General features: G+C 43.6%; 1 protein-coding gene across 1 annotated transcript in view; it reads left to right on the top strand.

Annotated features, from left to right (window-relative positions):
• The first annotated feature begins 362 nt into the window (after positions 1-362).
• Positions 363-27,308, top strand: part of STARD9 (StAR related lipid transfer domain containing 9) — a 199,452-nt gene continuing 172,506 nt past the window's right edge. Inside the window, 6 exon segments of the mRNA XM_067558116.1 lie at positions 363-392; positions 649-795; positions 798-830; positions 833-926; positions 929-995; positions 20,666-20,735. Of these exon segments, the coding sequence (XP_067414217.1) occupies positions 363-392; positions 649-795; positions 798-830; positions 833-926; positions 929-995; positions 20,666-20,735 (441 nt within the window).

Raw genomic sequence — 27,308 nt, 5'->3', positions numbered from 1 at the left:
TTATTACATATGGGATAATAGGTCATTGAATAGTAAAACTGCATTGTCTCATTTGTCATCAGCATCGACATATTAATTCATTGCTTTGATTAATGATAACTCAAGGATACTGGAGATGCAGGTAGCAACCAATATTTGTGGACAGCAAATTTTACAACTCTAGTTGGGATGATAAATCAGAAATACGTGTTGAACCTGCATGACAGACCCATAATCCTCTAAAGCCAGTTGTCTGTATTATGATCTTATTTTTTTCAGTATGTTAAACACATTTTTAGAGGTGCCTTGTGACAGACTAGCAGTTTGGGACAGAAGCTTCAATGGGAGGACGCTCACCTAGTTACAGTACAAGTAAGACTGCAATGCGTACAATTGCTTGTGGCGACAGGAAGGTGTGTAGCCATCCGAAATATTGTGTGAGCACCTACTAGCCCCTGCCTTGGTGTCCTGCAGCAGGATCACCGCCGCAGCAGGTGCACGGCGCCAGCCTGCTTACAAACGAAGGCAGCAGCCCCTGTGGCGGGAAGGCGGCTAACAGCGAGGCCTAGCTGTCCCCGAAGCCGTCCAGCCCTGAATTATTTTATCCCCACGCGCACGGTTCATGCAGCCCCAGTGCAGTGTGGCCCGGGGTCCCCCGCTCGGCCCTAGGCAAGAGCGACGGGCGCGGCTGCGCTAGCCAGTGACGGGCAGGGCAGGAGGCCGGGCTATCCCCGCCCCCGGACGGGACGCAGGCGGGACTGGGGAGGTCCTTCCCTCCCGGGGGCCGTGATGGGCGGTGGGGCCGCGCCCGCCAATCTGTGTTGGCTCTGGGGACAGCGGGGAGCGCCACTAGCCGGCCCGGCAGGGAGCAGCGAGGGCGCGGGGCGGCGGGTTGGCCGCGGGCGGCGATGTGACGCGGAGCCGGGGCGCGGGCGGCGGCGGCGTCTCCTCCCGGGGCTGCGGCGGGACATGGCGAATGTCAAGGTGGCCGTGCGGGTCCGGCCTCTGAGCAAAAGGTGCGGGGGGCCGGGGCAGTGCCCGGGGTGGAGGGGCCGGGCTGGGCTGGGCTGCAGGCGTGCGCCACGGCATTGTGCGTGCCCCAGGCAGGTGTGCCCTGCACGAGCGGCTCGTGTGTCGTCTGTGTTCTCCAGCGGTGTAAGCCTCGGCCAGACTACGTGCACTGGTAGGCACCGACTGGTGCCTCAAGGGGAGAGGTTTGTCGGAGGGGCTTCAGCCAGGTAGCTGTGTACTTCGTGTCTGTGTAGATGCACAGGTGCGTGTGTGTGCGCGCGCGCTGCTTTAAGTCCTTCCGAAGAGTGGACGTGTGTGGTGTGTGTACATATCTGTGCTCTCTGCGTGATCCAACAAGTTAGGAAGGAATGGAATGAGGGTCCCAGGGGAAGCATAAGAGTGTTTAAGGGCTAGACTGTGCACTGAATGCCCAAATCTGAGCCTGGGGGGCTGGCAGTGAGGGGTTGATCAGTTGGAAGATTAAGTGGAGACCATTCCTTCCCCAACCCCTAGTAGTCTTCTTCCCTGGTTGTAAAACTCTGCTAGCCAGTCCAGCCCATGAAGCACATGTCCCTCCCCTCTCGTTTATATTTACTATATTCCTTTTGCGTTTTGCTGTTTGCTAAATATCCTGTGACATGGCAGCTCGTTAGCTCTTCTGGTTTTTGCCACTTTGAGGATGTTAACTGATAAATCACTGGTATTTTATATTCAGTATGGGTAGTGGGTAATATTCCACTATGATTCATTTGCTTGTGTTTGAAGAAAAGATTTCTGGCTTTGAAAAGTTTCTTTTAAGGCAACAAGGACCAGGAAGATGATCTGAATAGGACTAGTTCAGAAACCACCACATCCCTGGAAGGTTTTCTTAAACAAACAAACAAAAAGTGGTGCTGTTTATTTTACTTGTTCCCAACAGAAATGGGGCAATTGTCAGTCTCTGTAAGACACCCTCCCCCCAGCTTCTTCCCCCCTTTGTTGTTGCTGTTTTTTCCCCTCTGCAGAAGCCGGATGTTCAGAATGTCACTCGTTCCCTAGAGGGCTTGTTTGTTTCCAGAAGAAATCTTGCAAACTCAATATTGCGACTGCAAGTTAACTTCCCACAAACGTGAAGATGCTGTAGTTAGAACAGATTTCTAAAGTGACCTATGTGTATAATACACTGTATAATTAAAACCATGTGTATTGTGGAAATTTTGGGAGGAGGGGAAAGAGAACAAGAAAGCACTGGGTTGTGCAAAGTATGGGTGGCTAGTTACTTACTCCTCCTCAGGGGAAGGAGGGAAAACCAATATAGCATAGCAGAAATATTGTTTTGATGATGCTTTTTTTTTTTTTTTTTTTAAACTTGAATCTCTCATGTCTCCTGACTTCATTGACCTTTGTAATAAATAACCCTTTTATGTTTTAGACAAGATGTTTCTGCAAGAGTTTCCCAGCCTGAGAACTAATCCATTAATTTTACCAAAAATATAGTGGCATATCTTGGACTCTTAAATTCACAGAAATGTTGCAGTGGCCTTGATAAATTTTGTTTGAGTTTACAACTTAATTTAAAAACCTGCTCTCAATTTCAGCTAATGCAAAAGAAAGTCTTTTATATCAGTGATGTTTGAGGGAGGGAAAAGGTATGTAAAAAAAATTATTTGAATAAAATATGTGTAACAATTTTTGTTTTTTAAGTTGTAAATGTGCGCAACGGGGAGGGAAGAGGTCTACAAGTTTTTTTGTATGCATTTTTGTCTTTATCAGAAAAGCAACTGTTACGTGAAATCCTCCCTATTTAAAATCAAATTAAAAATAAATGTCCAAATAACACAATCCTGGCATTAACGCATGCTGTTATACTATGGGGAAAACTACAGTAGTCGGAGAAGGCCATTTATAACTTTGAATAATTTAGTGTTGTTTTAATGTTACTGACTGTGATTCTTTGTATTGTCTATTTCTGTGGTGTTTGGACACTCTCCCAAAAATGAAAAGTAAAGGCCAAGTAATAGTAGGCAATTGGTAATGACTGAAAGGCTCCAATCCCTAAAACCTTGGTTTAAATTTTGCCCAGATTGTTTGGAAACTGCTTCCACTCTGCATCTGGCCATATTTGCCATTGTTCTTCATTGTGTGATATATCACACATTTGTATTTTGTATAATGAATATTCCAAAAAGACTGCCAAGCCTCTGTTATGATTTGGTGTTATCCCAGCTCCTTGTGGATATCTGTGACAATTAGCACCATTGTTAGTAGTATGGAAAAAGAGACCAAGGAATGGATGGGATGGGGCTGTGATCTTCCCCTCTTACCAGGGCACTTGGGTGTAGCAGTGTGAGGAATCTCACACTTCTCTGCTATTTCTGACTTTATGGGTGGAGGATTTAATTCAGCAGTGCTCTTGATGTGTCATCTTTTCCAAACCCTATATTCATTTAGGAAAAAAGAATTCTATTGGAGTGTACAAAGATTCTCTGCAGGTATTCCTTAACACAAGATGAGTTGTCTTACCAGTTCATCCATCATTACTCTCATCAAATCATTGCAGTTTCTTCCATTGGGAGATCTGTCATAGATTAATTAGGGTTCCTTCCTACTCTTCCCTCCCCCTCTAGTTTTTAAGGCAAAGATTGGGGAGTCCAACAAATAGTGCATGCTAAAAGTGAGAGGAATTTGGAATTAAAATGTAGTGTAAAAGACTTGGGGGTTGTTTAGTATTTAGGGTAACTTTAAAGGTTGGGAAAAGCTCCTAGTGAGGGGCGTACAAAGAGATGTAAAGTAAAAGTTAGAAAGTGGGTCTAGAGGGAAAGAAAATCATGCTAAAAATTCACTTATTTCAAAGCTACCTGTTTAAACAATATTACTTACTGAACAAATGCAGATCCTGTGGAAGCCTTGTGTCTGATGTCCTACTCTATACCTGTGGTTCTCAACCTTTCAAGGGTCTGATTTGTCTTGCATACCCCAAGTTTCATCTCACTTTAAAACGACTTGCTTACAAAATCAGTAAATACAAAAGTGTCACTGCCCACTATTACTGAAAAATTGCTTACTTTCTCATTTTTACCATATCATTATAAAATAAATGGATTGTAATATAATAAATACAGTAGAATCTCAGAGTTACAAACCGACCAGTCAACCACACACTTCATTTGGAACTGAAGTAAGCAATCAGGCAGCAGTAGAGACACCCCCCCCCCCCCCCCCCCCCCAAAAAAAAAAAAGGCAAATACAGTACAGTATAGTGTTAAACATAAACTACTAAAAATAAAGGGAAAGGACCATTTTTCTTCTGCACAGCAAAGTTTCAAAGCTATATTAAGTCAACGTTCAATTGTAAACTTTTGAAAGAACAACCAGAACGTTTTGTTCAGAGTTACAAACATTTCAGGTTTATGAACAACCTCTATTCCTGAGGTGTTTGTAACTCTGAGGTTCTACTGTATTGTACTTACATTTCAGCACATACTAGTGTATAGAGCAGTATAAAAGAAGTCATTGTCTGTGTGAAATTTTAGTTTGTACTGACTTCGCTAGTGCTTTTTATGTAGCCTGTTGTAAAACTAGGCAAATATCTAGATGAGCTGGTGTACCCCTTGAAAGACCTGCATACCCCCAAGGGTACATGTACCACTGGTTGAGAACCACTGCTTCTGATGAGGAAAATTACTACATGAGCCCAGTGCCTGGTTTTACTCAGAATACTTAATATTTTAAATTAAAAAAAAAAAAGCATCACAAGGCTGTATCTACAAAAAATAGATGTATTACATGGCCCACGAAGCTCCAGCCTGGGGATTCAGCCCTCCCGTCTCCCAGAGTTCTGGACTGGGGCTTTCTCCCCTGGCAATCCTATCAAAGGGGGGGCGACCCACACTTTTTGAGAAATGCTGATGTAGAAGAGTCAAGAAAGACTCCTGGGGGGTAGGGACTCAACTTCCAAAACAAGCTTAGTAAAAATAATTACTGTTTTTAAGACCAAGAGTGATCTTCTCTAAAAACTGAGGGTCAAGGTGACAGAGTAAGTGTTAGTAATAAGTAAATAAATGAAATCACCGTATCTCCCCCATCCTGGCTCCCTTCTCTACTGTATAAAGCAAGCCATTATTTGTCTCCATTTGGCTGGTGGTGTGTTTCAAACTGCAGAAATTCCCAGTTCTAGTTCTTCATACCTTATGCCATGGCAGAGAAATAATCTGATCAGAGGTATGTTTGCCATACACTGGCAGGGCACAGTATTTTTGTTTTGTTTTGTTTTTTTCTTTGGGCTTGGGAAACTTGGGTTTCTTTTTGCCCTTTCTAGCAGGTGTGTCTGAGCGGGGTCTCCTTCACTATAAAGGAGAGGGAACAGCTAATAGAGTATTCTCTCAGGTCTCTAAGACTCTAGAACTTGTTCTCCCCACTCTCCTGATTGGTCCTAAATAGCTCAAATTTGGTGACTTTCCAGGCAAAGTGCAAAAGACATTTCTTTGATAGAGTTCCTGGAGAAGCCTAAGGGTGTGCTTTTTAGATGATAAAAGGGGTGGCTGGCTGGCTGGCTGAGTTCATGTGGAACTGACTTTAATTTTGCTGAAGTCTAATTTTAATGGTATTTATTGTATGATTAATTATGTTAGGTGCCTAGATCCTTAGATGGCCTCTTATTGTTTAAAAGCTAAATAAATAAAACACAGGCGTTCCACATAGTTTTGATTTGTTACACTTTGGCACATTTAAAAGCTGAGAGGTTCAATTAGGTGTGTGTGGTTAGAGAGGGTCTGTGGAGTTGTTTCGTAATTTCAGAACGGGAAAGTGCAAGTATAGAAAATGTGGGAGGGGGTGCAGAGGAAAATGGATTATCTTATTCACATGAAACACTGGATGCCTAAAAACTTCTAGTTAGAGCTTGGGGTGCTTAAGGATTCATTGTAGATAAGAGCCTCCCCTTTCCCACTCCTTTCTTTTCTACTGCCTTCAGATCCTACTCAGATAAGTATCTCTTCCCCCTCTACTCTCTCACACTTTATAGAGTTGCTAAAGTCTTCAGGAGGGGAGCTCCATACAGATGGGCCTCATGAGATCTCTTAGAACAGAATCTTCTACACCAACTCACTATAAAGTTTTGGTACTTCTTAACAAAAATCAACATCCTCCAAAAAGTCTTAATCAAACAGAGTTAAGGTTGCACACGTTCAGCTAATAGCCCAACAATATTGCACTTCCTTTACAAAGTTCTAGAACTTACAAAGCCATGGAAAACATTGGGAACAGTTAAGCAACCCAGTCAGTTTTCCATTGCCATAAAATCTTTGATCATTCATCGCCCCACTCAACTGACAGTGCCCAACCAACTGTAAATTTGCATCCTAAAATTCGTAAAACACGCAAACTTAAAACAATAAGGTACTGGGAGATCATAAAATCCCACTTGCTATTCAAAACATTAATTTTAATATAATAGTAACATATGCTACTATTAATTTTTTAAAAGTGTTTTTTGCTAAATAATAGCTGTTTGGGGCAGGGACCATCTTTTTATCGAGTTCGTATAATGCCTAGCTCGATGGGGTCCTTGGGACTCCTAAGCACTACCACAATACAAATAATAATTAAATAGTGAATATAGTTAAAAATATGAACTTGACAATTTCTGTGCACCCTTGCATACATCTAAACCAGTTTATAATCAACACACTTTAGAAAAGCAAATGGATTCATCATTCTAATTCTGTTAATGAAAATATTCTTCACCACCAAAGCATTATCCAAGTAGAAAACTTAAAGAATGCTGATGTAAATTAATGTGCTCTAGAACTAGGTTTTTGTTTTCAAAATATTTATTATCAAAGTAATAAGCTACATTTAAAAAGAAAAGGTTTGTAACAGTTATATATGAGTAGAAATCTAACACCGTATTTCCCTTTCAGAACAAAATTAGGAGGCAGACAAGTTTGGGTAGGCAGTGTAAGTTAGTACAGTGATAGTTAATGTTGAAGTGTTATATGACGAGGGAAACTGGTGAAATCCCTTTACTGCTTATTTCCAGACATTCTGATGTTTTGGATATTTTTAAAGAGATGTAGAACTTTTATAAAGAAAGTGAAATATTATTTTTGGCCATTAGCTGGATGGTTACCAATGAAATGCATTTCATTCTTAACTCTTTTAACTAGGTACTTTTGTTTTGGTGTAGGAGTGTAGGTTTGTTAACTTACTTTCTGATTTTTGCCATAGATTCTTTATTGGGTGGGGCAGTGGGGATGCTAGTTAGTGTTTTTGATTGTTTTTTAGCAGCAAAACATATTGTTCATCTTTATACCACACTAACTTAAAACAAGCTGTTTTTGTAGTACTATGGCACTTCCACCACTTCAGTTGTTATGGCAACTGATTACTCTGTCTGCAAGCCTTTAGGGCACACTGTGGGACCCTTGTTAGCACACACCAATGATAAGGCCACTGTATATTACTTTGTATAGGACCCATCAAAACATTGGGCTTGTGCTGTTGGCTGCTATAGAAAATCCATATGATCCACATTCAAACTCCTGGGCACAGAAAACCAGGGACTTGAAAGGCTTTATTCCATCCTCCGCCCGCCCCCCCCCCCTCCCCCCCCCCTGAAATGTAGGGATTATGTTCATAAAGGAAACATTGAATTTGGAACAAAGCTTATTTATCTTACTCTATTAAAAGCAGGGAAATTTAGTTATGGGCCAAAACTGCTCATTAAGGCGATATTATTTTGTTTTGTTTTTTTAATTCTAGCCCCTTGAAATAAAAAGAAAAAAAAGGTTGTCTTTGCCTCTGAAGCTGTTTCTGTGAGACTGGAAAAGGAGCAAGAGATCCATATTTTCAGGTCCTCTCCTGCTGTTCATGTTAACATCAGAAAAAAGTTTTTTTTCTCCAGTCTCTATGAACCCCGTAGGCAAACCACCTGAAGGAGCCTCCAGCCCAGTGGTTTTCAACCCATGGGCCATTGCAGCCCAATCAGCATACAGCAATGGCCCATGTTACATCTTCAGGGCCATACAGGTAGTATATCTATATTGTGTGGATGAGGCCCACATAGCACATAGAGAGCTGTATACGCAGCCCACAGTGGTAAGTAGGTTGAGAACCACTGCTCTAGCCAAATGAACTTGCTTGGAAGTCATCCCATCAAAAAGCTTGTAACATTTTACTACTCTGCACTACTCCAAAGGCCTCTTTGTGAGACCCTCCATTCCAATCCCCCTCATGAATCCTTGAGCGAGCCCTACCTGGTATGTAAAATCATCAATCTGGAGTCACCGACTGACTCAGGGCAATGCCATGTGGCAAGGCTGAGCCATGGTACCACCACATGTTGGTGGTTGCTGACACAGCCTGCGCCTATGTCTATACTTTTCTTCACCACCTGCACGCTACATAGTGTAGTTCTGTAGGCGCTTGCTTGTAATTCAATATGTAGGGTAGGAGAGAACTGTTGAATTAATGACCAGGCAGATGATTAGCTGTGAGCAACCCTAAGGCTATGGAGTGACTTTCCTACCGTTCCACTGCAAGGGTGTTGAGGAGTATTCCTTCCTTCTAATGATCCCTGGAATCTAACTCTGGGCACCACTGCTGTACACTGACTTTTCCTGTTGAACCTCTCTTCTTCCCCCGCACCCCCATTTACCAGTAATGTTATCTGTCCGTGTTCTCTCTCCATTACTGCACAGCCAAGGCTTCCTCAGCAGAGGAGCCTGGGCTGAAGGTGGAGCTAGCCTGGGGGCAGAACAGGGAATGGGGGAAGAGCTGGGGCTAGAGGCACAGCTAGCCTGGGGGCAGAGAGTGAATGAGGGCAGACTCAGCGGAGCTGGGCTGGGGGCAGAGTAGAGCTGCAGCTGGGCGGGGAGCTGGGCTGGGGCAGAGCAGGGGGTAGGGCAGAGCTGCAGCTGTGGGTGGAGATAGGCGAGGGGCAGAGCAAGGCTGGGTGGTGCCCCCTCCCAACCCCCCATGGGGGCTGGCTTGGGCTTCACCACGTGCCCCCCAAACCTTCCTCCACACCCCGCTGGGGGAGCGCACGCCTCACAGTTTGGGGACCACTGGTATGAGAAGACGATTTGGCCTTAGTGAATAGCTCAACAGAGAGCCTGCAATTTTCCCAGTGTGTTAAAGTGTAGCAGATAGCTTAATGTAGTGTAAATTACCATGATCAGTGTGATCCATGATGTCTTCATTATCATGTCTTTTTTAAAAGTAATATCTAAAAATACCTTGCAGAATGAGAGTTTAATTAGTAATAGTATGGCTTTTTTCTAAAGTAAAATCTCTGCTGGTAATGTGTTGCATGCTGTGTTATTAAACCATTTAATAAATGACCTAATTAAGGAGTGCACTAAACATAATGCTATGTTCCATCCCATTCATTCTTTTCAATTATGCGCTGTGATATGTAAATAGAAAGGATGTTGTGGATGGCCTCTTACTAGTTTTGTAAGCACTAGTTATTGCTATTTTGGGGACTGACACTAATGAATTAAAACGTTTTATTAGGAAATGTTTAAGCACAAAACAATAAAGCGATAGTCAAGGTTCAAAAAGCACAGCAATACAGTATCCGGGGATGACACGCAGTGCGGGGAAGTGGGGGGTGATCGAGGATGAGCTGTGGCCCGTGGGAGGGGCTGGCGGTGTGGGGCTTGAGGGTTGCAGGAGGGTATGGGGGGCGGGAACGCTATCCAGCGTGGAGGGAGAGTCCCTGGGGGGCATTTGCCAGGGAAGGCAAGTGAGTCCATGTGTGGGGGTGGAGGTCTGGGGGGTACAGTGGCGTACGGGGGGATATGTGGGTTGGGGGACGCTATCTATGGTGGAGGGGATCCCTGGGGGGCATTTGCCAGGGAAGGCAAGTGAGTCCCTGTGTGGGGGTGGAGGTCTGGGGGTAGAGTGGCATGCCACCGCGAGGGGGGTCCCTGGGAGGCGTTTGCTAGGGAGGGCAAGTGAGTCCCTGTGTGGGGGTGAGAGTGGGGGACGGGGGAGGGCGATGAGAGATACATATGTGGGCATGAGGGCACATTTCAATGCAATGCATAGTAAAGTCATTGGGGGCAAGATCCAGTAGAAAAGAGAATATACAGGTCCATGTGGGGTGAAATGACTCTCATTAGTCCAGTGTTCCTTATGGTCGACTGGCAGGTCGGTCCCGTCTTCTTCCGCGGCGAGTGAGTCCATGCGTGGGGGTGGGAATGGGGGCCAGGGGAGGGCAATGGTGGGGTGGGGTGGGGTGGGCTGCAGTATCCCGGATGGGGCGGGGTGATGTTGGGTTTAAGGGTTACAGAGAGAGATATATATGGGCATGAGGGAGCATTTCAGTGTACAGTAGGGACGTTGGGGGTATGGTTCAGTGGAGAGAATACATAGGTCTGTACGGGGTGAAATGTCTCTCGGTAGTCCGGTGTCTCTCACGGTCGGTTGGCGGGCCGGTCCCGTCTTCTCTCGCGGTGGTCTTCGCGGCGTCTGTAGCTCTGCCCGCCACGACCGCGACCTCGGGTGGCATGCCCACCGCGGCCTCTGGTGGTGTGCCCCTCGACGAGGCCGCTCGGGTCGGAGGAGTCAACAGGGACGGCTGGTTCCAGGGGGGGCTCTCCGGCCTGCTCCTCCTGGTACTGCCGGTGCCCGGTGATGTGTTCAACATATATGTCCCTCGACCACCTGATGGCATCTGACACCATGAGGCGTCGCATGAGTTGGGCGTAGCGCCGACCCACACTGCAGGCCCAGAGCACGGGCTCGTTGCGGGGGTCCCAGGCGCCCAGCGCCCCGACGATCAGGGCGTGCACTTGGACCAAGTAACCCTGTTCGCGTAGGGTGTCGGCCAAGGGTGCGTACTTCTCTTCTTTGTTGGTGCGAGCTGTCAGGAGCGCCAGGGTGCGGTTCTCGAAGGGGACCGTGATGTCCACCATGACGATTTTCTTGCGCTCTTCGTCCGTGATGATGACGTCTGGTCTCAGCTGGCTGTTGGTCCTGGGGATGGAGGAGTTGACGGTCACTGTTCCCAGGCGGGCGGGGATGGCCTTCACTAGGCGGTTCTGGACCGCGTTGTGCCTCAGTTGCCACGCTCGGGAGTGGGGCTTGCAGCCGCAGATGACGTGTGGCAGGGTCTCGTTGGTGTACCCGCACCTTCTACAGCGCTTGTCTCGGTTCCCGAAGTGGATGGCTCCGTTGAGTGGGAGGCAGTTGAGGCGGGCCCGGTGGACGAAACGCCAGTCGGCGAAGCGGGTGTATTTGCCCTCCACCAGGAAGTGGTTGCTGGCGTCCCATTGGCTGGTGACCTCGAACACCTTACCCTGGTCTGCCACTAATGAATACTACATGCAAAAGAACAACCACCAAAACTTGAACCCTTGTATCGAAGCAGTATTTCTTGTTGTTGATCATAGTGATAACTTCTAGCGGGCTAAATTACAATTGCAGTGGAAACCATTCTCTGACTTCTATGCATGGGAAATCTCAGATGTTCCATTAATTTAGTTAATCTTTGGGGTTATTTATAATAATAGTAGGTGGCAATTATGTCAGACATATATGTAGTTTTGTTTAATTGAGACAAGGTGAGTGAGGTAATATCTTTTATTGGACCAACTTTTGTTGGTGAAAGAAAGATGCTTTTGAGCTACCCTGAACTCAGGTGTGGGAAGGATACTCAGAATGTCACAGCTAAATACAAGGGAACAGATTGTTCAGCATAAGTAGTTAACACATATTTCAAGGGACCATTCAAGGTGAAGTGGCCTGTTAGCACCTCACCAGTCATAGAGGAGAAAAGGGGAAAACAAGGGGTGAGGAGGACAGGGATGAGCAACGGGGGAGGGGCAGTGAGTAAATTGTAGATTGTAATAAGCCATAAATCCAGTGTTTCTAGTCAGTCCGTGATTTTTAGTATCTAGCAGAGTTATGAAGTTAAGCCCTTAGGCTTGTCTTTTGAATGTGTTGTGCAGGATCCTTTGAGGATAAGGATTGAGAGGTCAGATATGGAGTGATTGTTTTGTGAAAAGTGTTCATCCATGGGTGACGTGGTATTTTTGTTTTTTATCGTTTTTCTGTATGAGTTCTTTTGAGAGTATAGTTCTTGTCTGGTTTCACCCACATATTTGTTGTTGGGGCATTCAGTGCACAGGATGAAGTACACAAGCTGTTGTGATAGGAATGTGTAGAATCCATCTTGAAAGGTATGTTGTCTGAGGTGTTGATCATTGTTGCAATGCTGATACGTTTACAGGTTTTGCATCTGTTATGGCAGGGTCTGGTGCCACTTTGAGTTGGTGAGTCCTTGTCCGTGGGGAGCTTGCTTTTGATGATGAACATGGCAAGGCTGGGGGGCTGTTGGAAGGCCAGAAGAGGTGGTCCAGGAAAAATTTCTTTCAGAGCAAGGTTCCCATGCAGTATGGGTTGAAGTTGTTTTGATTATACCCCATATGTGGTAGGTGACAACGAGAGGTGTGCGTTCAGAGGGCTTTTCCCCCATATTGAAGCAGGTTTGACTAGGTGCTCACTGCTACCCCGAAGACAAAGTCTGCCATCATGCATTTAGGCTTCTGAGGTGGAACAGTCTGATGTTTAGGCCACGGACAGCATTGTAGCAGATGGCAGTGGTATAGGAAGCAGAGGAGCAGGAATGGACCTGTGGCTAGATGGGCTCGGAGGGATGTTGTGGGGCTGTATTTCAAGGATCTCTTTGGGTATGGGCCTGTGGACTGGGTGGGAGGAGAACCAGTACCTGAGCCACAGTTGCAGCTGGGTAAGTGACTGTGACCAACTTCATTATTATTGGTGTTGGTGGGGAAACTAAGAAAACAGAGAGTTTCTTGGGTTATGATCAAAGCAGTTATTGTTAGAGGATATTATGTACTATGGGATGGCCTTAGCTTCAGTTGAGGGTGGAAGCCACACCATTTCCCTGGTCCTTCTTTCCTCCACACCCCATCAACCACATGTAATTCAATGGATTCCAAGATATGGGGTATTAAACATGCAACTATTGATTTCTAGCTGCGTTTGAACTGCTTACAAGGGGGGGAGGGAAGTACAAAGATGAGATTACAGGATTAGCAAGTCTGAATGTATATTTCAGCATTTACTGCTCTTTGTAACTCTGTCACACTTGTATACTGTGATAAAGTTACACTGATACTAGCACTACTCCAGACAGCCTGCATTAATAAGTCTCAGTGGCTGTAGTAAGTGGAAGAAGTCCCTTTGTGATGGTGGTGATAGTTGGCTTCTGGGTGCTGTTCATACAGAGTATACTGTCTGGCCTGGGAGGGAGGCAGTGCTGTTGTTAGCAAGCTTCTGTATCCTAGTTCAGCATCCTGTTAATGTCCACCTGAATTTTCCCAACTCCTGACTGGTAGTGATGGAGGACTTTTCATACATGAGAAATTCAAGATAGTTGATGAGATTCCTATAGTTTACTAGCTCTCTCCATCCATTGATAGGCAGCTCTTTCCATCCATTGATAGGCAGATCCAGCAGGTGACTGGAAGGATCAACTTTTTCATTGGAGATCTCCAGACGATTAATATCCTCCAAAGCTTCCTGGGCCTGATCTAGTGTTAAAACCAATGCTGGTAACAGGTCCCTGGTCTGATTGTCTTAGTCCTCCCAAACAGGCCCTCAGTTTCTTTATTTTTTTAATTAATTACATTTGAAATTCATACCATAATATTTATTTCTGCTGCTCACTTTGACCCAACCCCAGAGATGACAGGCATGCTTTCTGGTTGCTTGCACTGAGTTTGCAAATCTTGAGGGTGTTGAATTGAATCCTGGTGAAAGTTCTCACCTTTAGCCTCACAGATGTGCAGGGTGCAGCACACAACAATAGTACAAATGGCACTGGACACACTGGCATCCAAACAGGTTGTAGGCAGTGCCATCTTGCCTTCAGCCAAATGCACACTCTGCCACTATCCTGCAAGTGCTCTGTGTGGTTAAACGTTCTGCCAGGTTCTCTGATATCAGAGTATCAGAAGTGGGGCTTCATAAGCCAAGGCAGTAGCTGGGTTTCCTAAAATTACAGTGGGTACAGGTGCTCTGTTGATAAGCATGTTATTTGGAGAGAATAAGGTCCCTTCCTGGCCAAACAGGTAAGTGCCAGATCTCCCCAACACTGTGATATCATGCACCTTGCTGGTACATCCTATGCTTGTGATCATGAACTTGGCCTTTATGGTCTTCCAATGCCTGCATAACGCTTGAAGTGTCCTTTGCTAATGACATGTGCTCCTTGTGGTGGGCAAACAATAGGCACATGGGTGCCATCAGTGGTCCCAGTGCAGTTTGGTAACCCCATTCGCTTAAAGCCAGCTATTATTTCAGGTACATAGTAGGTATGTTTAACAGGGGGGGTAAACTGCAGCAGTCAGTGCCTCACAAACCTCCCGCTGCTGCAGTACTGACAGTTGACTTGCCAACATCTAACTGATTAGCCACAGACCTGTAGCAATCTGGTGTAGCAAGTTTCCAGATGGCAATTTCAGACTGCTTCTGGACTGGTATGGGCTCCCTCATTTGTGTGTCCTAGTGCTGAAGGGTTGGGGCAGACTCCTCCTACAGCTCCCTGTAGGTCCCTTCCTCATGTGGAAGTTCTGGAGCCGCTGCTGGTCATCTTGGATCTGCATGATAAGTCCCACAGGCACCGTGCAGAAGCACCCGTTCTCATGTAGGGAATCTGCAGTGATTGTAGCATGTATCAGCTGTCTCCCCACTGCCATGTCAGCATCTAGCCTGCATGATTTCCTCCTTATCAAGATTCACTGTCACCTTCTGAGAGTCTCAAACTACAGCTGAAATGCTCTCCACGGTGTCCCGTATGCTCGCTCTCTGCATCCTGATGCAATAACAGCACAGACAAAAGCAGGAATAGTTCCAGCACCTGTGCTGGGTTGATGTTTTGGCACTGGCTGGAACAGACAGAAGGGAGAACAGACTGAAGGGAGGAGTATGCAGAGCTAGAAGTGCCTCTGTTAAATGTGTTGGTGGGCTAAAAACACTTCCAACCGGGGAATTGGGAAAGACAGACAAGTTCTCCCACAATACACTGCAAAACAATCTCTGTTAGCTCAAGTTAGCAAGGTGCTAAGAATCTGGGGCATACCTCCAGAAATCCTAGCGCCTAACCTGAGATACTGTAGCACCAGTGTTGATGCCCCTATATGGGTATGAGTGAAGAACAGACAGCTATTCAGTATGGATGTTCACAGGTGGGACTTCCAAAGCAATGGATCTTGGAATTCACACCCCACATTGATGGAAGGGGACCGCTCACCCTTCATGCTCTCTACAGGCTCAAGGAAACATCACTGCATTGATTATACTCAGTTCACATTTTCAAGCTTTTTTCCTCTACCATGAGGCTAGGCACTTTTTAAAAAAAACAATACTGAGATTCTGATGTAATTACATAATTGCAGGATCTGGGGCCTTAGGCATGGGCCTATAGTGTCTGTGCCTTAATCCAGCCTTGTCCCCACCCTTTTCTGTGTCCTCACTGTGCAAAATAAACCCTTTTCCATGTGTGCTGGATGTCAGACTAGTGCCGATTACAGTACTGTGCCATTTTCAAGTTAACTGACATCATCATTTACATTACTGTAGCATTTGACCCTGTGTCCTGGTTCGCTTCTTGTATCTTTTTATCAAAACTGCCTACTTATTTGTTAGGCAGATGTTTGCCTTATGATCTTATTAGATCAATACATTTAGATGTTTGATCTGACGAATGGCAGTTAAACTTGAATCACTGAGTTTTGTGTAAGCAGTTCTTACTGTACTATATTTCATGTTGTATGGGTTTATTTGATCTGGTGTGTTTTATACAGGAAGCTCCCATCTCAAACACACTCTTACTACCCAGGTTGCTCTGTTTTGTAGTGCAATCTGCTGTAAAAATTTCTTTAAAATATTTCCCTCCCTCAAATTAACAATAATACATTTTGCCCTTTGAGCTGATTTTAAAAAAACAACCATAAACTAAAATATAAAGGTAGCTGTTCTTCCATTTGTCTCCTAATATTTACACTTGGTGCTGAAAGATGGTTTTCATAAGTTGCAGCTGTATTACACGGGCACTGCACCAGTAACAGCTCCCAAAGGACAGAGTGCTGGGAGAGCAGGTGCAGTAGATGCAACTGTTGCACCTTTTTAAGAGGGAGAACTTCTGGGCTAATGGTTAGTGATGTTAGAAACACTTCCTTAGTTTTTCTACTTAGGACCAAAAAGGTCCAATAAAGAACGTCGGACATAAACGGGTAAAGAGTAAAAAAAAAAAAAAAAAAAAAACCTACTTTTATTTCTTAAACAGTTTTGCAAAGCTGGGCGCAACTCAAGAGGAAAAAAAATGTATTCTACAAGGAGCGCGCCTTCTTTACATTTTTCAACAGTTTATATTCCCTGTCCCGGCCGAAAAAGTCCCTCCCTTCGTTCCCCATTGGCTGGGTAGTAAAAGGTTTACAACTTTCACGACCGCCTATTACATACATTTTCTTCTACATACAACACATACATTCCATGTTCATGCTAATAAGCTAATTTTCTATGCAAGGTGTGTGTTAATATTCTATTACCTTTTTAAGTATGCGCCCATCTACTTTACCTTTTGCCCTTCTCTAACGGAATTTTTGTGTTCAGGGTTTACGATTAGATAAGGACTCCCTCCCTTCAGCAGAGGGTTAGAGAAGGGCTCCCTTTCTCCAGCAGAGGATTAACCCATTGTTTCCCTAAGCTAATTTCCTAATATTGAAGCCATGAATTCCTTTTTTGTTACTACAACTATTTTATTTCTTTTAGACTCTTAACTCTTTCAGTGAGAAATTGATGTGAGCTCCTTGCTGCCCTCTCAGCCCATCATCTGTTGTCTCTGATGATGCTCTGTGATGCATGTCTCCCCACATCCTCTTGTGCTCAGAGAGCATAAGGTGCAGGTTTCTGGCTGCTTGGTTTGCAAGGTGTAGGAAGCTCCCTGTGACCTCATCTATCACTTCCCTGAATGATTGCACAAGAACAGTTAGAATATGGCCCTTAGAGTGTAAATATAAATAATGTTTTAAAAAATTATTTAGAAACTTTCATATTAATTGTATTTTGGACTTCAGTATAGTATCTTTCCTCCAATGACCAGAAAAGGCTTTACAAACATTAACGATTTGCAATATCTTTGTGGGTTAGGTATCAGTTTATAGATGAGGGGAAAAAAAACAGGCACAGAGAAGTTAAATGTTTTGTCTAAGGTTGTGACAGCTACGGGTAGAACACAGGTCTCCTGCTTGTTCCTCCCATATTTTAGCTACTAAAGCATGCTTCCTTTACCAATGTTCATCAGTTTATGCCTAAATAGAAGCATATCACCTTGCAAATTTTTACAGGAGTTAGTCTGTGTGGTGAGTAGAGAAGAGGATTTAGAGTCAAAAGAACTTCTATTCCTGATAGCAAATGACTTGCCATGTGACTTTGGACAAAGTCGCTTAACCCATTTGTTCTTCAGTTTCTTCATCTGTGGAATGGGGATAATAATTACCTAACAGTGAAAGGCACTACTGTATGTAAGTGCAATCTGCTATTGTTTTGAATGGTCTTCTTTGTCCCTTTTTTGTTTATTTTCATATACTTTACTGTAGTTTGAAGATTCTGTGTATGGAAAGAGAGTAAAATGTTTATCTGAACAATGTTGCTTTGCTATGGAAGAGTATATCGTGGGTTCCAGCCTACTAGTCAGTTTATCTGTTCTTAGGGCCATATGCAACATGTGGAATGGGAACAGTGAAGTTCACTTATTGATTATTATTTTGATTAAATATTTATATTGCAGAAGTGCCCAGTCAGGATCAGGGCCCTGTTCTAAGCACGATACAAACACATACAAAGAAACTGAAGAGCTCATGGTATAAGCATAGTTTGTGTGGCTTTTCTATCTTCCTCCCTGTGATGGGATGTACCACCCTGCCATGGCACCCTGCCAGAGGCTCTGTTGTCCTACCACACCCTGCCCCAGGAAAGGAGCAGTGAAGGGGGGTTCTCCAGGCCTGCCTTAGTGAGGCATAGGTATAGGGTGGTATTAATGTAACCATCCTTTATTTGTATTGTAGTGTCTAGGAAGTGGATTTCTTGTATGGACTGGTCTAGGCTGAGGTTGATGGTGGGGTGGAAATTATTGAAATCCCGGTGGAATTCTTTAAGGAACTTTTTCCCATAAGTCCAGATGCTGAAAATGTCATCAGTGTAATGTAGGTAAAGAATAGGTGCTTGGGGACGAGTTTCAAGGAAGCAGTGTTCTAGGTCAGCCATAAAAATGTTGGCATACTGTGGGGCCAGATGGGTACCCAGAAGTCACCTACTACAGGACAGACCCAACAAAGAAAACAACAGAACATCACTGGCCATCACCTACAGCCCCCAGCTAAAATCTCTCCAACACATCATTAAGGATCTACAACCTGTCCTAGCAGATGATCCCTCACTCGCTCAAGCCGTGGGAGGCAGGCCTATCCTTGCTTACAGACAGCCCCCCAACCTGAAGCAAATACTCACCAGCAACCGTACAATAAGAACACTAACCCAGGAACCTATCCCTGCAACAAACCCCGTTGCCAACTCTGCCCGCACATCGACTCTAGTGACACCATCACAGGTCCTAACCACATCAGCCACACCATCAGGAGTTCATTCACCTGTACATCTACTAATCTAATATGTGCCAGCAATGCCCCTCTGCCATGTACATTGGCCAAACCGGATTGTCTCTACGCAAAAGAATAAATGGACACAAATCAAACATAAAAAATGGTAGCATCCATAAACCAGTTGGAGAGCACTTCAATCTCCCAGGACACTCTGTAGCTAACTTGAAAGTTGCCATACTTGTACAAAAAATCTTCAAAAACAGACTTCAGCAAGAAACTGCAGAGCTGGAACTCATATGAAAACTTGATACAATCAGACTGGGTCTGAATAGGGACTTGGAATGGTTATCTCATTACAAGAAGTAATTGTCACTGTTCACACATTCTCACCTTCTAATCAATGATTGTGAATAGGCCTCATCTACTCTAACTGAATTGACTTTGTTAGCTCTTGCCCTCCCCATTGTTGTTTCTTACCCTTGGTTGTCTATATATACACACCTCCTATCTGTGTTTTCCATTTCATGCATCTGATGAAGTGGGTTGCAGCCCACGAAAGCTTATGCCCGCAGAAATTTGTTAGTCTTTAAGGTGCTACAGAACTCTCGTTGTTTTTGCTGTATACAAACTAACACGGCTACCCCTCTGGAACTTTTCACCATGGAGGGAACAAACAAGTAGCATTTAGCCTTTTTATTCTTGACTCCTATGGCAGTTGTCAAATTATTGCCTATTATTGAAAGCTGTTTCCAGGTGGCATGTTATTTAGGTGAATAGCTGGTTAATGAGGTAAAACTGGTTGAGTCTTAGCACATTTCTTCTCTGGAGACTGCTGGCCATCTTTTGAGTAGAGGTTATCTCCGGTGGAACGGTGACAAAGAGGACCATGTTAACATTAAAATGCTCATTAGCAGATTAGACTGTCTACCTGAATGACTAGAAGGGGGAGGGAGCAGCTCATTAATTCCATACTGAGATTACTACTAGTAGCAGAAATTCGTTTTAATGTAGACTAATTGCAGGGACCTATTTCACATTTTAATATCTTAAAATGGCTGGCTGGAATGTTGCCAAAAAAGACAAAACAAAAAACAGAACCCACCACTCCCAATATTCTACCACTGAACCGTGAGCAAACATGAGAAATCCTACACAGGCTGACTTTTTCAGAAGTGCCTGAAACACAAGGTCTGAGAGACTCCTTAGCTTCAACTAGTAATCATACTAGGTACACAGAAGTAGTGATTTTAGACCAACCCCACATCCTTTTTCATTCTACAGTAGTAGTAACTTATGGATGGCAGAAGTTGGCTGTACTTGAACAAAAGTCACATTGAGGTGAATGGGAGTTTTCCTTGAATAGCAAACAGCAGTATTTGACCCATTGCAAATTTAAAATGTCACTCCCTAGTGAAGCATCCTAACCTTTGAAACAAAACAATCCTAAAATGTAATATAAATAACCTTTTGGAGACTATCACTTGAGATTATACAGTAAAAATAAAACATAGGGCAATCTCTCTCTGTCAAAATACAGTTAGCTCAGCTTTTATAAGAACTGATCTACAGATACTTAATGTATCGATACTTGACTGCATTCTTCATGGCTCTTTCAGCAGTTATATGAAGTGCCTGCTTATAATTAAAAAAAAAAAAATTAAATTTATCAACTATTTTCATCTAAAGTAAGGTTCTCTTCTTGCTAGAAAACATCCAGTTTTGTGAGCTGTGGATTGTCACTTTTTAAAAAAATGGAAGTGAACTCAATTCCAAACAGTGTAAAATACCTGTTTTCTTAGTTGTGGTTTTTAAGATTTGTGCTGAACCTTTTTCATGAGTCTGGTGCTCTTTGCTACTTTTTCTGACTGTAAAGAGACTAGACTAAAGAGTTACAAACATTTCTTGTTGCCCTGACGGCGTTTTTATAAACTGGATTGTCTGCGTTAGAATTAATCACACAAGTTGCAGTGTATTGTAATAGTGCAAACACACAAATCTAATATTTAATACAAATCTTCAGTCTTCCTCATATTTTAACTTTTTTTTATATCTGTTTGCAGAGAGAATGCAGAAGGGAGAAGAATAATTGTAGAAGTTGATGAAAAAGTGGCAAAAGTCAGAAACATAAAGGTAAGTTTGGTTTATTCTTACTGTTTTTCAAACCCCGATGGTTCTAGAATGATGATGAAATCCTGTGGGGAATGTATAGCGGTATATTTAGTTGGTCAATGGATCATCCAAAAAGCAAGCTTAAAAATAAAACAGGAAGGAAATATTAAGAAAAGAGCTTTAATTGGCACAGTTTTGGCGTTATTTTAGAATTGCCATGAACATCTGTGTTTTTTGTAAGATAAACAGGGAATTTAACATCTAGCTGTGTTTCTCTTACTTTTTCTATATCTATCAAAGCCTCTGTACCGTGGCTGCATGCCATTGTTCAAGGCTGTCAGTAAATTGTTAGTAACAGTAAGATAAGCACAAAATCCCAGACATCTGGATACTTTCTCTCTCTTTCCTTTTCTCCTTTTTCCCACCATTTGCAGTTAGATTTGATTGCAACTAATGTGTGAAGTTGAGCAAAATGTTTTCAGCCACAGTTAAGGCTTTGATGGCTGACTGGGAACACTGAGAATTGACTTACGGCGCCCTTCTTCCTTTCCCTTTGGGATTCTTGGAGGCTACTTGTATGGGACATGGGAACGTGAGCTGATTAGGGCCTAGAGACCTACAAAAGTATTTCCTTTTCAGGACTTTAAAGCTTTGCACCTAAAACTGACGTAGCAGAAGACAGTAGGACTGTAATTCTAATTTAAATCTTTGAAAAACCATCGCTTTTCTTACTCTCTTATATTTAAAAAAAAAAAAAAAAAAAAAAAGTCAGATTAAAATTTCCTGGCCTACTTACCTAGGGACACAGGGACCTAGAATTCAGGTAAATTGAGCTAATATTAGGAGTCTAACATTTACTCCAACAGTAGAGCTGCTGGTACCTTATTTGGTTCCCTTTGTCTTGCTCTTATAAAATATTTTTTTTGGTTGAGAAATTATACTGGAAATTTCATAAGGTAATTAAACTAAATAATTGGACAAAGCAAATCTGAGGTCTCAGTTAGATGACAGAATGATGAGGAGTTTGCACAGACCAGGTGATTCTTGGTAGTTTTTGCATTTTAATTGTTTTACTGATGGTTATATACTTCATATATAGGTACTCCATTATCTCTTTATACTTCCATCTTCAAGAAGGACTTGAAGATTGTGTTTCAAGTTCAGAGCCTTACAAAGGAATCCCTCTGGAATAAGCCTAGAGCATAGATAGTAAATGGACTAAAAGGTTATAATCCTTACCTAGGCTACAGCATAGTTAACAACCAGTATACTGAATATTAGGGCATTTTAGAGAGGTTTTCTACATATATCTTGTGTGTGTTTCTGTGTGTCAGAGAAAAGGCAAAAATAGCCTTAAAGCTTAGAGTGTGCACTCATAGTAGGCCATGTAAACAACTTCTCTGGTACAGAATTATCTGGTGATTTGAGAAAAACATCTTTTGAAAGCAGAAAATACGCTATAGATGAGAGCTAAATATCACAGCAGTCAGTTATTGGGCCTATCTGAGAGTCCCTCCCTAAAATGAGGGTAACTAGGAAGAAGCCATCTATAGATTTCAGATGTGCAACTGAATCTAGTTAGACTGATCTTTTGAGGGAGGGCCATGAAAGAAGTACTGCGCTTGGTAACAAAGGGATGGAGGATCTTGCTGACCAGAAGTCTGGCAGGATGCTCTGGAGACATAAAAGCTGGCCTGTTTATATTTTGTTAGATTGTTAAGCTTTATGAAGGGAGAGACTTTGGCTTGTGTACATACCAAAGTTTTACTGTTTTTAAATATACCAGTATGTTAAAGTGGTACAACCCCCTAATGTGGTTACAGTTATATCAGTATGAAACTGATTTATACCTGCAAGCTATTCTTGTTCAGGAAGAGAATAAGCTATAGGTGTATAAGGCACCTTTATACCAGTAACTATTTCCACACTCAGGGTTGTACTAGTATAATTTAGGTTAAAAAAAAACAAAAAACCAACAACAACATACTCCTAACTGAAATAGTTATACCAGTGCAAATACTGGATAGCTGAAGTTTTACATTAATACTGATTTCTGTTGATATCCTGTCGCTTTACAATTATAAAGCTGAATTTGCAGATATAAAGTATTTTATCTTGTTGCAATATGTAACCTATAGGACTAGCCTGCTTGCTTGCATATATATACATATCTTTCCTTATAGATTCAAGTATGGTTGTTAATAGAGTCATAGATTTATATTAAAGTATTATAGCTGTAATGCAAGGTACGTTACAGGCCACATTCTGTATGAAAGCTAAGGCAGTTAGTATACATATGTTTGGGACCTTTGGCCCAGATAAGTAATGATGAGTTAAAGGATAAGACATATATGGTTATAACCTATACCCTAGATAAGTCAGGAGGCATCAAAACGGGGGCTGTCACATGTTATGCCCTGAGTAAACTTCACAGATATGCCACAGAACCCACAAAAAGGGCCAGAAATAACAAAGGTGAGATAAACGAACCTCTGGAAAGAATGTGGATATGTCATTAATATGTACGAACCTGCCAGCCTATAGAATAAGTGTACCCTGATAATTTGGGGGTGAAGAATCCAAATTTGGACTTAGAAGGAGGACCCCTATTGCTTAGGGTATAAGAAGGGGCAAATTGTGTTAATTGGGGCGCTCGTCAACTACTCCTTCTTGAAGCTTCTTTTAGCTAGTGTTAAGATTTTGTTCTTCATTTATACTTAGTATTATTTGTAGTGTTAGGGCTTGTCTACACTTAACTCGGCAGTCGACTGGAGTTACGCAAACTACACAAAAAACTTGTGTAACTCCTGTCAACTTCTGTGGTTCTGTTCTGTGCGCCATCTTCACTGCATCTTTCACTGCACTGCGCCACTTGAGAAGGTGGTCTTAATACGTCGATTTCTGGATCGACTGAGCGGGTCTTCACTGACCACTCAGTTGATCCAGATAAGTCGATCTGACAGCAGCGAATTTGCCACTGTCAGTGAAGACAGTCTGAGGCCGAATCTCCGAGGTAAGTGTAGACAAGCCCTGAGTCTTAGCCTTATAGCTCTTAGCCCTCGAGCATTGCCTACCTCTCCACCCCTCTACTCAAGAGTTGAGGAACCGGACGTCTCTCTCAACCAGGTCATCAGGGAAGGGTGTGAATCTATTAATCCAAAGCATACGGTAGATATATATATATATCACATGAGTCTCTAAAATAAAAGTGTAATCCTATCCATTATCCATTTGATTATTCATTTTCTTTTAATCAGTCGTTTGTCTATCATTTTATGTTATCTTAATAAAAGCTTATAAAATTATACAAATTTGGCTATCACTGTGAACCTTCCTGTTGTGCGCCCCGGAGTCCCTATAAAACTCTTCTGGAGCCTGATTCTAAGACAAGAACCTTATTTTCTTCTGATCAGATCAACTGGCGAACCTATAACCCCATTTAAATTACTAAAACACCCAAAATCAGGCTACAAATAGGCAGTCAGGGCTCCCAGTCAGCCACTGCAGAAAACAGTGGAGAGCTCTCTTCTAGGTTACAGCATTAATAAGGCTTCTGAATAAACCTCATTTATTGAAGATAATCCTTTTGAATTAACTGATCAATAGGCTAGTTTACATTTTAACACTAGCCAAAGGAAACATCAGTTGGCGTTCATTCAACATTTTAACATAAGCTAAAGGAAACATCAGTTGGAGTTAATTCAGCATGACTAATTTAGAATCACATGGGTCCCTCTGTATGAGGTCCTTTTTCTTTTAGAGATAAATGTACAGTGCCCCCGCTGCTGCCACCCCCACCCCCACCGTGTGTGTACACAGCACCAAAACTGCTGTTGCGAAGAGGTTCCTTTAGATAGGCTTGTATAACAATCTCCCCCATAATTTTAATGAAATATGATACTTAGGATTTTCAGTGTTTTCATCCTGAGATCTTAAAGGTAGCTAAGTGTTATCACCATTTTTCAGCAATAGTGGCTAAGTGGCTTGTTAATGTGGTAGTTAGTATTCTAATTAATAGTGAATTTAACTATTTCTTACTTATGCTGTTGCCAGACATCAAGATAGCAGCAACATAATTAGCAAAAGTCAGTGTTACATATGGACCCAGCTATTTCTATCTAATGTGGTGACTCAAGCTTTCCATCTTTGATTAGGGGGAATGTTGTTTGGGTTTTGGGAAAGTGCCTTGCCCACTTGTCAGGTGCAAACAGAGATAGCATCTTGTTTGGAATCAAATGACTTGTGTAGCTAGATCTATTTGATTTCCTTAACTTCTTGAGTCACCTTTTATCAAAATGATTTTTTTACACTGCCATAGGCATACATGGCACTTTACAGGCCAAATAAAAAGATAAGTTTACAGTCATAAATATTGGACCTGATTCTGCAGCCCTTATTCTTAGGACTAGTGTCATTGACTCTTTAATGAAAATTTACTAAATCCTTTAAACAGCTTTTTCTAATATCTGGAAACTGACCCCTCTAACTCTGGAGGGGTGGAGGGTGGGGGAGGAAGGGTATTTAAAAACAGATTAAAAATTCCAGTAGGGTTATATGCCATTTTTCTTCAAGTATTCACTAATGTCAATTCCCAATTAGACGTGTGTGCTCCATGTGCACTGGTGCCAGAACTTTTCCCCAGTGGGGCTAGTTCCAGCACCCTCTGCAGCGGCACACAAATTTGTCCGTATATAAGGTACTGCCAGCACCCCTCCCTCTTAGTTCCTTCTTACCTCTGTGATGGTGCTGGAATGCTCTCTTGCTACAGCAAGCTCTGCCAACTAGTGGTTTTCATTGTTTCTTAGTGTATATAGTTCAGTTGTTTGTTGTTAAGTGTTAGTAATAGTATTAGGTTAGAGATTGGCCCAGAGACAGGGCATGCCTGTAAGCAGAAGCCTATGCTTCATGTAAGAAGCCTATGCCAGTCAACAACCTGAACCAGAGCTGTTTGAAGTGCTTGGGAGAGCTCGTGTGGGAAAAGAGCAAGATTTGCAAAGGTTTCCAAGCCCTGTACCAAGAAAGATTGGCCATTAGACTGTGGGCACTTCTACTGGCATCGGCACTTAGACTGGCATTGGAACCGAGCTGGTCGAACTTGGTGCTGAGCACATCGGCCTTGGTGTGGAGTGCTCCTCCGGAGCCATCGTTTTCCTGGCACTGATTGCCATCTCTGTTGTCTAAAAAGAAACAGAAGAAGGCACATGCCGAGCAGGGGCGCTCCCTGGCACTGAGAAGGGAGAAGAAGGGCACAGGAGATCAGGCGAGACCCATGTTGTGCCACTGGTCTCCATCAACCCACAAGGTACCCTCACCTATCCGGGTCTCAAGCCCAACACCGGACCCACCACGGACTCTGGAGAATGGCAAGGGCCCTTTGCACCTCACGGTGCCCATGATGCTGGAAGCCTTCCAGGCAATGAAGGACCTTTTGGCCATCCCCATGCCTCAAATGCCCCAAGAAGGAAGACTCCTGGCACCGCCTTCATCGGTGGGACCTCCTGTGGGAAACCAATTAGACCTCCACAGCGATCCCTGACATTGAGGCGCTGGTCTCCAGTTCAGTCTCTGGACCCACAGCACCGGTCCACGGAGCCACACCATGGGCGGTTGGGCTCTCGTCACCAGTCTCCAGCCCCTTGGCACCAGTCTCCAGAGAAACAGCATCAGTCCCTGGAATGCCACTGGTCTCCTGAGTCCTTTCACTGATCCCCGTATAGTTGGCACAGATCTCTGGTATCCAGGGCCCCCACATGGGGGGGCGGGGGGAAAGAGTACACTTTACTGTGGCCTGGAGGCCCTGGGTGGCCTGGCCCAGGCTGCAATCTCCATGGGTATGTGTGTGGGAGGGGGCCAGTGTTACAAGTTTGTACTAGGCCCAAAAAAATGATGCTTGGGCCCTGCTGGTATCCCAACCTTGGTCGCTGAGCCCCTACAAGAAACCCAAGGAGAAGATCCCGTCCTTGCCTCCCACGTCCAAGTGGGCAGGGAAGAAATGTTATGTTCCCGCAAAGGGGTTTGAATATCTTTATACCCACCCCTCATTGGGTCATTGGTGGTAACAGCCGCCACACTAAATAGTTAGACCTTTTTGGATGTAAGGTTTATTCCACGACTAGCCTGCAGCTGCGCATATCTAACCAGCAAGCTCTGTTGGGTAGATATGATTATAACATCTGGCAGTCATTAGAGAAATGTTCAGACTCCCTGCAACAGGCCTCCAAGCAGGAGTTCAAGGCTATTCTGGAAGAAGGACAGATGGTAGCAAGAGCCTCCATCCAGGCAGCCTTGGATGTGGCTGACTTGGCGGCCAGAGCCATGGCATCCATGGTGTCGATGAGAAAGGCATCATGGCTCCAATCATCTGGTCTCTCATTGGAGGTCCAATAGTCCATCCAGGACCTTCCTTTCAGTGGTGCAGCCCTGTTTGTAGATCAGACGGACTCTAGATTGCATGGGACGAAAGATTCCAGGGCTATACTGCGTTCCCTAGGACCTTACACCCCTTCATCCAGTAGGCGGCATTTCAGGGGCCTTTGGCTTATCAGCCACGCCATGCGTGTTCACCAAATGCATGGCGGTGGCAGCAGCCTATCT

The sequence above is a fragment of the Emydura macquarii genome, unplaced genomic scaffold, assembly GCF_026122565.2.
Source record: "Emydura macquarii macquarii isolate MOO-44397 ecotype Brisbane River unplaced genomic scaffold, CSIRO-AGI_Emac_v2 contig_1876, whole genome shotgun sequence".
Lineage (NCBI taxonomy): Eukaryota > Metazoa > Chordata > Testudines > Chelidae > Emydura > Emydura macquarii.
Note: the sequence above shows the minus strand (reverse complement) of the source record. Positions and strands in the feature narration are given on the sequence as shown.